The 14,109-nt window shown below is 38.0% G+C and overlaps 1 protein-coding gene across 2 annotated transcripts in view; it reads right to left on the bottom strand.

Annotated features, from left to right (window-relative positions):
- SPMIP4 (sperm microtubule inner protein 4) overlaps window positions 1–14,109 on the bottom strand; it is a 43,037-nt gene that overhangs the window by 24,524 nt on the left and 4,404 nt on the right. For both annotated transcript variants that reach the window (XM_077775449.1, XM_077775450.1), the window contains exon 3: window positions 6,903–7,079. In XM_077775449.1, coding sequence (XP_077631575.1) covers window positions 6,903–7,079 — 177 coding nt within the window. The remainder of the gene's footprint in view (window positions 1–6,902; window positions 7,080–14,109) is intronic.

Genomic DNA, 14,109 nt, shown 5'->3' with positions numbered 1-14,109 from the left:
AGTGAACTAGATAGGAGAACATCACCCAAGGATCTTGGACTTGGAGCTGGATGCAGGAATTGATGAGACTCAGGGTTTGCCCTTTTGGAGAGGTGAGTGCATTTTCATGAAAACATCTTACATTTTCTTACATTGGCAGCAATTCTCAAACTTGGCTGCATGTTAGAATTACCTGAGGGATTTTATTAAAATACAGATTCTGTCTCAGTCAGTCTGGGGTGGGGTCCAAGATTTTTCATTTACCATTTCCTAGATGATACTTGATGCTTCTGGTGCATGGACCCCATGTTGAATAGAAAAGCTGTAGACTGTTTTTGCTGGTATTATTTAGTGTGACAGTCGACTGGCACAGATGGCTAACATCTTTGCAATACCCTCTCTATATTTTGTTAGTTTTCCACATTTTAAATAGCCCACTTGCCCAGGAAGAATCCAGGAAATCCACTTTCCAGTCCCCTGAGCAAGCAGGGTGCAAGTGTGTACCCTAAGTTCTGCCAGTTATCCATATCTGCACTAGACTTTGATTTGAATGTGAGTAGCCTAAAAACACAGGCTTCAAGAGGGGCATCCATATTGCTAATAAGGTAGCGGCTGAGCTGCCCACTTTTAGCAAAAGCTCTTCCCCTGATGAGACTAGTCATGAGAATGAGTCTGGCTATTATTTCTGGAAGCTTAGCACTTAGCCTCTTTCTCTAGTCCTCCCACAGTTTTGTGAGTTAACTTAATATCCTCTAGGGGATCCTCTTCTTAAACTATTCAGAACCGATTCTATTTTCGCAACTGAAAATCTTGACACATACAAATGGATAACTTGTGAAATTAACATTTAATTTAAAAAAGAACAAAAGTGGTTTTTCTGTTAAAAAATCAAATGTAATTTAATTTAAATGAGATAATGTCTATAAACACTTAGCACAATGTGTGGCATGTACAAGTACTTGATTAATGCCATTGTTTAAAAAAGATTGTTTTCTTGTTTTTATGGAAATGGCACCATCCTAATTATAAAAGTTTAAGTAATTACAAAAAAGTACATATAAGTACTACCACGTAAAACATGATTCTAGATGTCTGTCTCTCTTTAAAAAGTAGATGTAAGGAAATAAGAATGGAGGAATGGACAGCTCTAGTCAGAATGAAAGATTCAAGAATAGAAGGAATGTTCATTCAATTTCTAAAAGAAAATTAAAATTTAAAATTAAAATTTTTTAATGTTTTATTTATTTCTGAGAGAGAGAGAGAGACAGAGTGAGCATGGGAGGGTCAGAGAGAGGAGATACAGAATCTGAAACAGGCTCCAGGCTCTAAGCTGGCTGTCAGCACAGAGCCCGATGTGGGCCTTGAACCCACGAACCGTGAGATCATGACCTGAGCTAAAGTTGGACGCTTAACCGACTGAGCCACCCAGGCGCCCCTAAAATTTAAAATTTTAATTAGCATTTAATAGATGCCAATGTAAAACTTAAGGAATTCCTGAACCATAAATATATTTCTTCACTACATAGACTTAAATTTCGAAAACATTTGTGTAAAAATAAGAAAACATTTTTGAAACGTTTAGGATGTTGGAGTCATTATTATTGTTTAGGTAATTTTGACTGTCAGGCGTGAGACCCTGTTTCGCTCACTTCTGCTTTCTCTCCCTGATCTCTCCATTTTGGTTGTTTTGTCAATCTGTACTTTGCCAAGGTTTATAACATTTACCTGACTGTATGATGATAATTTTCCCAATCATGTGAATGGATCCAGGGCTCACTATTTAATGTGCAGACATCTCACGTTTGAATGGATTCAGCGTTCATCATCAACCCTTTTATCACAGTATCTCTGTTCTTGAGTTGTTTACTTTGATTTATTTTTTGGTTTGTTAAATTTCATTTTCAGATTTTTTTTTTAAAGAAGGGCTCATTGGGTGCTGTTTCTCTAAATTCTGTAGGCTTGTGATGTCTGCCTGTATATAGTCTTTATGCTTGATCAATAATTGTGCTGCCGTATCTCTGGGTCATGTTTACTTTTACTCAAAACTTTGAAGATAGGTCTTCTGGGGTTGAAAGCTGCTGTCGATGCTTGAGGCCAGCCTCCTTTTCCTCCTTGTAGGTGCCTTGCTTTTCCTGCTTGAATGTTGATAGAACTCTTTCCTTATGAATAAAATAATATTGGGGCACCTGGATGACTCAGGAGGTTGAGCATCTGACTCCTGATTTTAGCTCAGGTCATGATCCCAGGGTTGTGGATCAAGCCCCACATTGGCTCTGTGCTGAGCATGAAGCCTGCTTAGGATTCTCTCTCTCCCTTTGCTCTTTTTCCCTGCTCACATTCTCTCTCTCTCTCTCTCTCACCCCCACCCCCCCGACTTGCTAAAATAACCAGGTTGTATCTCGGTGTCAGTACTTCCACTCCAGTTTTTGCCATTTATATGGTACATTTATATGGTTTTCAGATTCAGTTCTCAATTTCGAGGGAATTTTCTTCTGTATCTCTGAGTACATTTTTCTGTTGGATTTACTTATTATTTGTTTTACTTGTTAGATCCTCTACAAGTAGTGGGACATCAGTTTTCCTTATGATAATTAATTATGCTTCTTTTTAATAGCCATACATTTTTATTTTATTGCTTTAATATCCTTATCTTTTCCCTCTGCCTTCTCTGTGATTTATTGTCTTTATAGCATTATATCAATTTTTAGTCACATCCATTCTGTTTCTTGCTGCTGCTTTTTTTTTTTTTTTTACTAGATTTGTGAGTGCTCTTGTGTAGTTGTTTTTCTTTTTCCCTTAGCTCTGTGGTCTTTTGTTTTATCATATTCTATTGTTTAATCATCATGTCTTTTATTAGGTTCAAATTCTTACTTAGTCCTTTTATAGAGAATGTAGTTTAAAAAAAAAAGAGAGAGAATCTACTTTTGTTTCCTGGACTATGTTTTTTTCTTAGACTAGTGTCTTAATATGTCATATTATAATATATGTAATATTGACATATTGACATATATGTAATATATACTAAAGATATGTCATATTTTTAATTTTCTCTTCCTGGTTTACAATATTGCCTCATCATTTCTTCTCATATCACATGTATTTAATTGGACAGCTCTGTCTAAACACAGCTATTTGCTCTGATCTCGTGTGAGTAAATTCTTGATTCTGTCATCTGAAATAAGTTTGCCTTTCTGTCTGTGCTACAAGCTTGATGACTGAATATTATTCTCTCCATATGTCTTTAGCCTGATGGCATGGAGGTGGCAGAGAGTTGAGTGCCAGGATTATGTCAGATAGAATCCAAGCCTCTTGGGTACTACTGTCTAAGTTCCTGTTAAATGTCCTTATAAGGCTCATTCCCTTCATTTAGGGAAGTAGCCATACCCACGGCTTCTTATTCCCTCAAGTCAACACAGTATTCTGGAAGAGCACACATTCTGCACAACTTCATCTCTCTTGAGATCTTGTTGTTGTTTTTAAAACAGGGGCTTCTAGTGTTGAGGCTTTTTTTAGTTCTAATAGGATTACCTATTAGGATTGCTCAGCCTTTTAATCTTCTCTTCAAATTGGAGAATTACTAGGATTTTGTTGACTTACCTTGTCTCAGTTTGCATTTGGAATGTAGAGATGGCATTAGGTATAATGCCTCTCAACCAATAATGTATCTTCTCTCTGGACCTGCAGCACTTTCAGGGAGGGTCTGGAAATATGTGTGGCTGGTTTTATTTTTGTTGTCACAAGGAATGAGACTGGTATTTACAGGTTAAGGGCCAGAGATGCTAAATATCTTGCAGCATATGGATGGGACAAAGAACTGTCCTGCTCCAAATGCCCTCTTGAGAAACAAGTGGTTAGGAACTGGAATAAACGACATAGAATTTTCTTTCCTTGGCACATTAAAATTAATGGCATAAAGTTGTTCTCCTTTTAGTGTTTGGGGGCTACTGGTAAGTTTTCTGTTTATTTCTCTGTTAGGTAAAAGGAGAGGGATAGTCTGTGATTTTGCTTTATAAGCATTAACCTCCAAGCATTACCACCACCACCACCACTACGACTGCTATCATCATTAAAGGGTGCTAGTTAGCAAGAGTTTCAAAGTATTTGTTAGTTCACAGAGCACTATATATCTATTTAATAGCATTTTAACATTTGCCAGGTTGTTAGAGGAAGATACATTTCCTTTTTCTTAAACATAGTAAAAACTTTGATACTTTACCAAACTTATAAGAAGAAGTGTTTATGGAAGTGAAAACAAAGCTATAAATTTTTATTACTTTGTAACTTCATTCTAAGTGAATGGATGCTGAATTAGGTGATGACCATTTCACTGAAGCTTGATTAAGTAGGTATTGTTAAAGGTCCTTTAAAAATGTTTTAATTAGATACAGGTTTTGTCATGAAGTGCTAGAAGGAATACCGATGTTGGCAGGGACATTACCTTGGAACATGCATATATAAATGCATATGATTGTATTTCCATTAGTGAGCCATGTTCTTTTAACTTCTTAATGTCAGATGACATACCATAGGACCTCTCTCTAGACATTTTCCTAAGAAGGATTTAATTTCAGGACGCCTGGGTGGCTCAGTGGGTTGTGTGTCCAACTCTTGATTTCGGCTCAGGTCATGATTTCACAAAGTGATACTGAACCCCACGTCAGACTCTGCACTGACAGTGAGGAGCCTGCTTGGGGTTCTGTCTCCCTCTCTCTCTGCCCCTTCTTCCCTTTCTCTCTCTCTCAAAATAAATAAATAAACTTAAAAAAAAAAGCAGCAGTTACTTTCAATTTACAAAGTCATAAGAGTGGAGGGTTGGTGAGGAACAGGGGTCATCCTGTCCCCCACGAGGATGGGGGTGGATGTGTGGCACCAGAACACCCCACTGAAAATCCCCCTTTAGGGAAGGTGGTAGGGTGTGATTGTTAGAGCGAGCTTTTCTATGGATCGGGATGAGACCTGACTTCTCAGAGAGCTGGAAAATACTCTGTTATTAAACCAAAGGCCCTTTTTGGGAAGAAAGGAAACTATTGTGACAGAAGCTATTCCCTGTTAGGAAACAAGTAAAATCTATTCCTTAGTTGTTTGCCAAGTGATGTGCATTATATTAGAAAATAGAGCTTTGTCCTAAATATATTTTGAAGAGATAAATACACCAAAATGATAACATTTAACATAAAAGGTTGTGAAGAGAGTAGAGTACAGGAACCTGCATTTCTGAGCTGGGGGTGATGGGCATTCTTAATGGAATAAGTACTTTATCTCCCAGTTGGCCTAGGGCTGCATTCAGGGAGGCACCAAACACAAACTTTTCATTTCAAACTGGATTTTCCTTAAGAAACCTGTCTTTGGGCCTTCTTTTTACACTCTGGACTTCTGTGAGTACAGTTCTGATCCTTTTAGAATGTTGTGCATTTTTTCAATATGTAAATTTTGAGGACAGTAGATGTAGACTCCCTAAGAGCTGTAACATTATGTAGTATCTAGAACAATGCTTGCTATACTCAAAATTGCTGAATAAGGAAAATTGCTCAATAGCTGGAGTAAATGATGAACAGAATGGACAGATGAAAAAACTTGGGCTTTGGAGCCAATAAATCTGGACTTCGGTCCCTGGTCCACAATGTCATAGTTGCGTGATCCAGGGAAAGGTACTAAATCTTCTGGGTCTCCATGTATTGTAAGGCCAGGATAACAGTGTGGCTATTGTACAAAGACGATATAAGTCTACCTGTATCATATCAGAAAGTAAGTTCCGTGAGAGTGGGCACTTGAAGAAATCTGTTGGATGAATTCATGATCTTGAGGTACTTGCTATCTACAATATGCCAATATTTGCATCTTTCCAGTTGGACTGAGGGCCTTTTCATTGTCTGCTTTTTATTCAGTAAGGTCGTCAGCTGCCACATGCCATTATTGTTGCTGTTTCTCTTTCTACCTGCAGCTGGTCTTTCCCAATTTATTTTTTGAAACTGCTTTAGAATGAAAAACTAGTTAGCTAGATTGTTAGTAAACCAGGTAAGCAGGATTGTTAGGTAAAGCAGGAGGAGATAGGCTCCGTGGGAAGGTTTGATAGATTGTACTTTGAGTAAATTTCATAGTTTTTTAAAATCTCATATTTTTAGTAAATAGCTAATGTGACATTTAATTTGCTGCTCAGATTTTTTTTTTTTAAATATTTTTTATTTATTTCTAGAAGAGAGAGAGAGACAGTGTGAGCAGGGGAGGGTCAGAGAGAGAGGGAGACACAGACTCCGAAACAGGCTCCAGGCTCTGAGCTGGCAGTCAGCGCAGAGCCCGACACGGGGCTTGAACCCACGAACCGTGATATTGTGACCTAAGCGAAAGTCGGACGCTTAACTGACTAAGCCACCCAGGCGCCCTGCTTCTCAGATTTTTTTTTTTTTGCTTTCTTTTCAGTTTTAATATGTTTTGAATAAAGCTGCTGAAAGAGTGACTTTAAGAGTTACAAATGATTACTGAACTATTTTATTACTTGAAAACAGTGCCCAGTAGATTCTAATGACTACAGATTGATGAACAAGTTAGAAATCAAAAGTTCCAAAAATCAACAGCATCTGTACAAATAAGGCCAGCTATTTGCTCAAGCAAAAACATCTTTAATTTAATGTCTCACAGGAATATTCCCATTTAGTTTTAGCTAAAATGTGATTAGCAAAGGAATTAATCAAAATTTCTGATCACAATAATTGAACATCTCTAAGGAGAGCAAAGACATCCATAAACACAGATTTTTTAAATTGATTTCACAATTATAAATTATATAATTAGTTTTTCCATCTGTGTCTTTTCATAAACAGTAAAAGAAATGTTTGGAGGTAGATTTAAGTTAACAAGACATACAATAGAAACAAAGAAAAATGCAAAATAAAGATCTCTATGTGAAGGGCAGAAAGTTTACTTACCTCGGCCAGGTTTCTCCACCAAATCCATAATGCTGATGTCCTTTGCCCATGACATGAGGAGGTTCACATTTTGGCCTGTGCGTCTCAGGGAGTGAAATGGGTATTACCCCACCATATTCTCTGTCCGCACCCCATGGAAGTCTACATTGTTGGAGCGACTCCCTTAATTCCTGATACCTGTGAAAAAAGAGAGAGTTTTGAAATCACTTCAACATGGAATACTATGGAATGCTATGGCTGGAATGTCTGTGTCCCCAAAATTCATGTGTTGAAATCCTAATGCCCAATGTGATGGTATAAGGTGGGGCCTTTACTGAGTGGAGCCTTCATGAATGGGACTAATGCTCTTACAAGAGACCTCAGAGAGCTTGCTAGCCCCTTCCTCCATGTGAAGATACAGCAAGAAGGTGCCAGCTACACGAACCAGGAAGAAGGCTTTTACCAGAATGCAACCATGCTGGCACATGATCCTGGACTTCAAGCCACCAGAACTGTGAGAAATCAGGGGCGCCTGATTTCCATTCCATGAGACCACAAATTTCACATGGCTGGTCATTCCAACAAGCAAGGATCAGAGTTAATACTAAGGCTAANTGTCTCTTCTAAGAAGCTGCCCAGCCTGTGGTACTTTGTTATAGCACCCTGAACACACTAAGACAAACAACTAAAATTCCTATAGCTTTAAAATTAGTTTTAGATTACATTTTTAAAACACAGAATTCTCAGTGTTGGGTAGGTTATGATAGATACTGGTTACTGAGACATCATCGAATTACTGAAGGAATGAGGTTAAATTTTTGAGGGCCCACAGAGATGATAATGATGATGATGATGATGATGATTTGCAGTTGTAGTCCATGTGTTTATTTCTTTTAAATATCTTTATTTTTTATTAAATGTTTATCTTTTTTAATGTTTTATTTATTTCTGAGAGGGAGAATAGCATGAACAGGGGAGGGTCAGAGAGAGACAGGGAGATACAGAATCTGAAACTGGCTCCAGGCTCGCTTGAGCTAGCTGTCAGCACAGACCCCGACTTGGGGCTTGAACCCACGAAATGTGAGATCATGACCTGAGCCAAAATCAGATGCTTAACCGACTGAGCCACGCAGGCACCCCTTAAATATCTTTATTGAGATATAATTTACATACCATACAATTCATCCATTTAAAGTGTACAATTAAATGGTTTTTAGTATATTCACAAATATGTACAACCATCATCATAATAATTTTAGAACATATTCATCACCTCAAAAAGAAACCTTATGCCCTTTAGCCATCGTTTATTTCCCTACTTGCCTGTCCCCGCCCTAGCCCTAAGCAACCACTAATCTACTTTCGATCAGGTCTCTCTGTTTTTATATTGCCCTCCTAGTGCATGTGAAGTAGTATCTCTTTGTGGTTTGGATTTGCATTTTCATAATGACTAATGAGGTTGAGCATCTTTTCATGTGCTTATTGGCCATTTTGTGTATGTTCTTTGGAGAACTGTGTATTATTCAGATCCTTTGCCATTTGTAAATTGGGCTTTCTTTTTATTTAAAACATATTTTTAACATGTATTTATTTTTGAGAAAGAGAGACACAGAGCACAAGCAGGGGAGGGGCAGAGAGAGAGAGAGGGAGACACAGAATCTGAAGCAGGCTCCAGGCTCTGAGCTGTCAGCACAGAGCCCAATGTTGAGGCTCGAACTCACAAACCTTGAGATCATGACCTGAGCCAAAGGGATGCTTAACCAACTGAGCCACCCAGGCACCCCGGGCTTTCTTTTTATTATTCAGGTATAAAACTTGTAGATAAAGCCCCTTCTCAGATATATGATTTGGAAGTATTTTCTTCTATTCTGTATGTTGTCTTTTTATTTTCTTGATAGTGTTCTTTGGGGTACAAACGTTTTTAATATTCATGAAGTCCAGCTTATCAATATTTTCTTTTCTTGTGCTTTTTGTGTCATATCTAAGAATATACTTCGAAATCCAAGATCATGAAAGTTTAACCCCTATTTTCTTTTAATAGTTTTTAGGTTTTAGCTCTTATCTTTAGGTCTCTGATCCATGATTTAATTTTTTTAAACTTTTTGTTATTAATTTTTATACATGGTGTGGAATAAAGATACAGCTTTATTTTTCTGCATGTGGAAATCCGGTTGCTCAGCATCATTTGTTGAACAGAATATTCTTTCCTCATTGAATGGTTTTGGCTATAGATTATCTTTCAATTTTTAAAAAGGGAGAGTCCTGCAAAGGAGCAGAAGCACTTGCTCCTAAGCTTTATCTAGAGCTCCTTTAATAGTGGTTCTCAAAGTGTGGACCACGGACCAGCAGCATCAACATCTCCTTAAAAACTTGCTAGAAATACAAATTCTCAGGCTCTGCCTCAGACCTACGAATCCCAATTTCTGGAGGTGGGCCCCTGTAATCTGTTTTAATAAGCCCTCTAAATGACTATTAATCATGCTAAAGTTTTCTTGTCCCTTATAACTTTGCCATTCAGTGGGCTGGAGATGTGGAAATTTCATAAATTGGCTAGTAGCGTTTTCTGATCTTGAAAACTGGTAATTCACATGGATTTTTCTGCTCTTTCTTAACAAGGAAGTAGAGGGCAGGGACTCTAACAAGTTCACTCTTGTAACCATGCACTATAGGACATACTCAGTGGATGTCTGTTGAATGAGTGCATGCATGAGTGAAGCCAGAGAGCTGGATTTATTTCCTGGACTGTAGCCTGTGACAAGAGAATGGAAGTGTCTGCCTAGAAGAAGGCCTCACAAAACACTTAAGAATATGCGACAAAAAAATCTGCTTCCTAATCAGTAAGGATTTAACGACTTAAGTCCCCAGTAATGGCAGTCTAGATTATTTGGAATATCCTTCCCACTGACACCAACCAAAAGTGCCGAGAAGGGAGCTTCTGCAGTGATGAATACATGGCAATGTGGGGAGTGGTGCAGTCAGAGAGCTTGGACGCTCTGGGTGCCTTTCCACATAGCTGGTCCCATGCATCTCTGCCACCTTGCTGTTTCAGAGCTTTATCCTTTTATAATAAGCTGGCCATCTGTTGCTAAGAGATGAACAGTATAATGTTGTAGAGAACAAAGAACATTGATTCATCACAGTTTCCACAGCACAGCAAAAAGGACAAGTTATTGTAGACAAGGACTCTGCCATACTCACCACAGTGTCCCCAAGATACAGATAGTGTCTTGCAAATATACGATGCCCAACAATATGCAAATATATGATGCACAACAAATATTTATTAACTAGGTGATTTTCTGGAGAGCAGACAATGACATCAAGATCTTGAAAAGGGAATCAATTACACTTTTGGGTTAAATTTTCTTAGAGAAGTTGAAAATCTATTTCTGTCTGACTTTATTGATTTACCTGAAGGAAACAGACTAAAACCAAAACAAAACGCTGAAAAAAAAAAAAGAAAAATGTCTTTTTAAAAGTGACTAGTTGTTAACAAGATAGGAAATACCAGAGCTCAATAAGAGGGAAAATAGTAAGTATACACTTACATATACACAATACATATATACATATATATACATCCATACCTATACACACAATGGAATATTACTCAGCCATCAAAAAGAATAAAGTCTTGCCATTTGCAATGATGTGGATGGAGCTAGAGTATATTATGCTAAGCGAAATAAGCCATTCAAAGACAAGTACTATATAATTTCACTCATGTAGAATTTAAGAAACACGAACATATGGGAGGGAGGAAAAAAGAGAGAGGGGGAAACAAACCATGTGAGACTTTTAAAGATAGAGAACAAACTGAGAGTTGATGGAGGGAGGGAGGTGGGGGATGGGCTAGATGGGTGGGGTGATGGGTACTAGGGAGGGCACTTGGTGTGATGAGCACTGGGTGTTATATGTAAGTGGTGAATCACTGAATTCTACTCCTGAAACCAATACTCACTATATGTTAACTAACTGGAATTTAAATAAAAAATTAAAAAGAAAAAAAGGAAAATAGGGCTCCTGAGAGATAAGCAAGCATAGGAGCCACTTTTGCCCTTAAGGCAGTGCCAATTGTTGCCAATTTCATTTTTGTTTTAAGGGTGCTGTGGGGTGAGCGGTACAGAAATCAGGTGAGAAATCTAAAGAAGAGTATTTCCACAATAAGCTCCAAAAGATTACTCTCTCATATTAAAGCTAAGTGAGAAGTAAACCACCTCTCTTGGTGTCTTCTGCCCAAATTTGCATCTGCCTACCACCCGACCTTGGATTTCAGTGGTCCGGGATAGGTAGTATACCCCCAGGCGCCTTGCAGGACCAACAAGATTCCTTTCTGGAGGAAAAGCTGTAGGGGGAATGAATTCTAAAGAATGAGTCAGACATTTAGGTGGAGGAATGACACGTCAAAAGGCCAAGAGGTTAAAAAGGTTATGGAACCGAACATTCCTGACAGCGTTGGCTCTAGAACACTTCTTAGGAAAGGATCTTTTTTTCTTTGATAAAATATTTTGTTAGGCCACTTGATACAGAGGTAGAGACTCTATGAACATGGGTGTTGGTAAGATACCAAGCCACCTAAGACTGACTAAGCTGCTCTGCCTTGGGAGGGATTTGGTGTTTTGCTCTTGCAAGAGGAAGATGAGAGGTAAGTAGAGTACAGGGAGATGAGGAAGGGAGAAGCCAGCATGATATTAGGAGGCTGGAAACCACTTGAGTGAAAAGCCAGTGAAAAACTCTGGTGACAGCTGAGTTCAAGGACTTTTAAGAATACAGAGGTTATGACTAACGAGGGGCTTTAAGTTACGTGTTGTATGGTGTGATGTGAATCTTCCTCTTGAACCCTAACTGAGCAGGGAAGTTTACTAGGCTCACAAATGCTCTGTGTGGGTGAGGTCTTTGGAGGAAACTGAAGAATGACTGTGTTTCACATCTGGGTCAAAGTGTTGTTGAACAGAAGCAGCATAAGTGGAACCAAAGGAAAAACCAAAGCCAGAAAGTCAGTAATGATCACCTCCACCCTTATCTGGGAATTTGGAAAGTTTTGAGGAAGGCTTTCAGAAGGTTTGAGTGGAACTTACCTAGATCTTAAGGGATGAGCAAATGGGAGTTGAAATTTGGGCCAAATCAGCAGATATATACAGAATTCAGGAATTTGAAGCACAGTGGAGAAGAGCTACGGTAAGAGGTGAAGCAAGAAAGGAAAACAAGAACCAGAGCCCCCGGGCCTTATAAGGCCCTTTGGACTGTATTGTCTGAGCAGACAGGAGCCAATTAGAAACATGGGAGAGAGAGAGAGAGAGAGAAAGAGAAAGAGAGAGAGAAGGGTTTGGACTATGGAACTTCTTTGTACCGGTATAGCACTTGGCTTAATGCAATTCTCTGTAAATATCTGCTGAATGGAATGAAGAACTAACACTGTCTTTTCTAAATGGAATGGTTTATCTTATAAAGTCACTAGATAGGGGTTGGCAAGGCATGGCTTATAGGCCAAATCCTACTTGCTGCCTGTTTTTTTAAGTAGAATTCTGTTGGAATGCAGCCACAACTATTCATTATATACTGTCTACTGTCTATGTCTGTTTTTTGGCCTGCAATAGCAGAGTTGAGTAGTTTGACAGAGATTATAAAGCCTAAAGTACAGTTGACCCTTGAATAACATGGGAGTTAAGGGTGCTGACTCTTCATGCAGTTGAAAATCAGGATATGACTTTTACTCCCCCAAAACCTAACTGTTAAGTCTACTGTTGAACAAGAAACATTACAGATAACATAAACAGTTGATTACACTATTTTGTTTAATAGTGTACACACATGTGAACACATATATTTTGTATATGTATTATGAACTGTATTGTTACAATAAAGTGAGCTAGAGAAAGGAAAGTGTTATTAAGAAAATCATAAGGAAAAGAAAATACATTGATATTACCCTACTGTATTTATTGGAAAAAATCTGCATATAAGTGAATCCATGCAGTTCAAATCTGTGTTGTTCAATGGTCACCTATATTTACTGTCTGGCCCTTTACAGAATAAGTTTGCCCACCTCTATACTTGCTAGTCAAGGAGAATCTGGGTGACCACTGATTTAGGGTGCTGTAGAAGTAATGGCAGGATTCAGCTCTCAGACCTCTGAGGCTTTCACCAGCTTTATGGCTATGATCAGTAGACGTGGTTTCGAATGCATGACAAGTGATAAATATTTAAATACATTTGATTAATGACAAGCTAAGCTTTAATATCTAAGTTTCAAAAAGTTATATTTAAATTAGATGAGTCAATTTCTCAGTATCTGACCTCCATATATTACATTGTCCTAGGAAGATGAGCCAGTAGAAAATGTTAATCAGTCATTTGGGTTGGCATCCATCTAAAGCCAGTAAGTTGTAGGAATCCATTTAAAATAAAAGGCAAATGCAGAAATAAGTCCTATTTCTCCTTTATTTTAGTGTCTCACATTTCCCCCTTAGGTTTAATATTGACAGCACTTTATAGAAGGAATGAATTAACATAAATATTGAAGTTTAGGATTAAATAATATGGAAGCTTAAATAATACATGCTTCCATAACAAAGAAAATAATAAACTAGTAATACTGCAATCTGTGACCACATAAAATTAAATATTTACTTGTTTTCGAGAAAGATGTGTTTCCTAAGGATGAACCAGCATCTTGCTTTGGAGTCACTGTGGAGTTTTGAGCATTACATTCTACTTGGGGGAGCTGAATTTAGCCAGTAATTATTGGAAGGAATGATTAAAGGAAGCTCAGAACAAACATTTTCTCATTTTTAGTTGGCAGAAAACTAGTAGTAACAACAACAACAACAAAAGTTCAAGAATCTAAAAGCAGTGGGATGAATTCAGAAACAAAATGAGAACATATGATGAAATCTTAAGCAATTCTCAAGGCACTTCTCTAATTGATGTTTGTTTGCTTAATGAGCTAGAGAACTTGCCAGAGATAAGGAGAAGTCAACTGAATAGAAAAAGGAGCTAGATATCTGTCATGATTCTGAATAACTATATCAGCCATTCTTAGATTTTCAGTGGAAGAAATACAAAAGAATACCATCTGTTTATTAATATTTTTAAAGAAGATCAAGTCAGAGTATATATAATAGTGGCTACTATGCTTCTTCTAAAATACACCAGTGAAGGGGCGCCTGGGTGGCTTAGTCGGTTAAGCGTCTGACTTTCGCTTAGGTCATGATCTCACGGTTCGTGG

This window comes from Crocuta crocuta, unplaced genomic scaffold (assembly GCF_008692635.1).
Source record: "Crocuta crocuta isolate KB4526 unplaced genomic scaffold, BGI_CrCroc_1.0 scaffold197, whole genome shotgun sequence".
Classification (NCBI taxonomy): Eukaryota; Metazoa; Chordata; class Mammalia; order Carnivora; family Hyaenidae; genus Crocuta; species Crocuta crocuta.
Note: the sequence above shows the minus strand (reverse complement) of the source record. Positions and strands in the feature narration are given on the sequence as shown.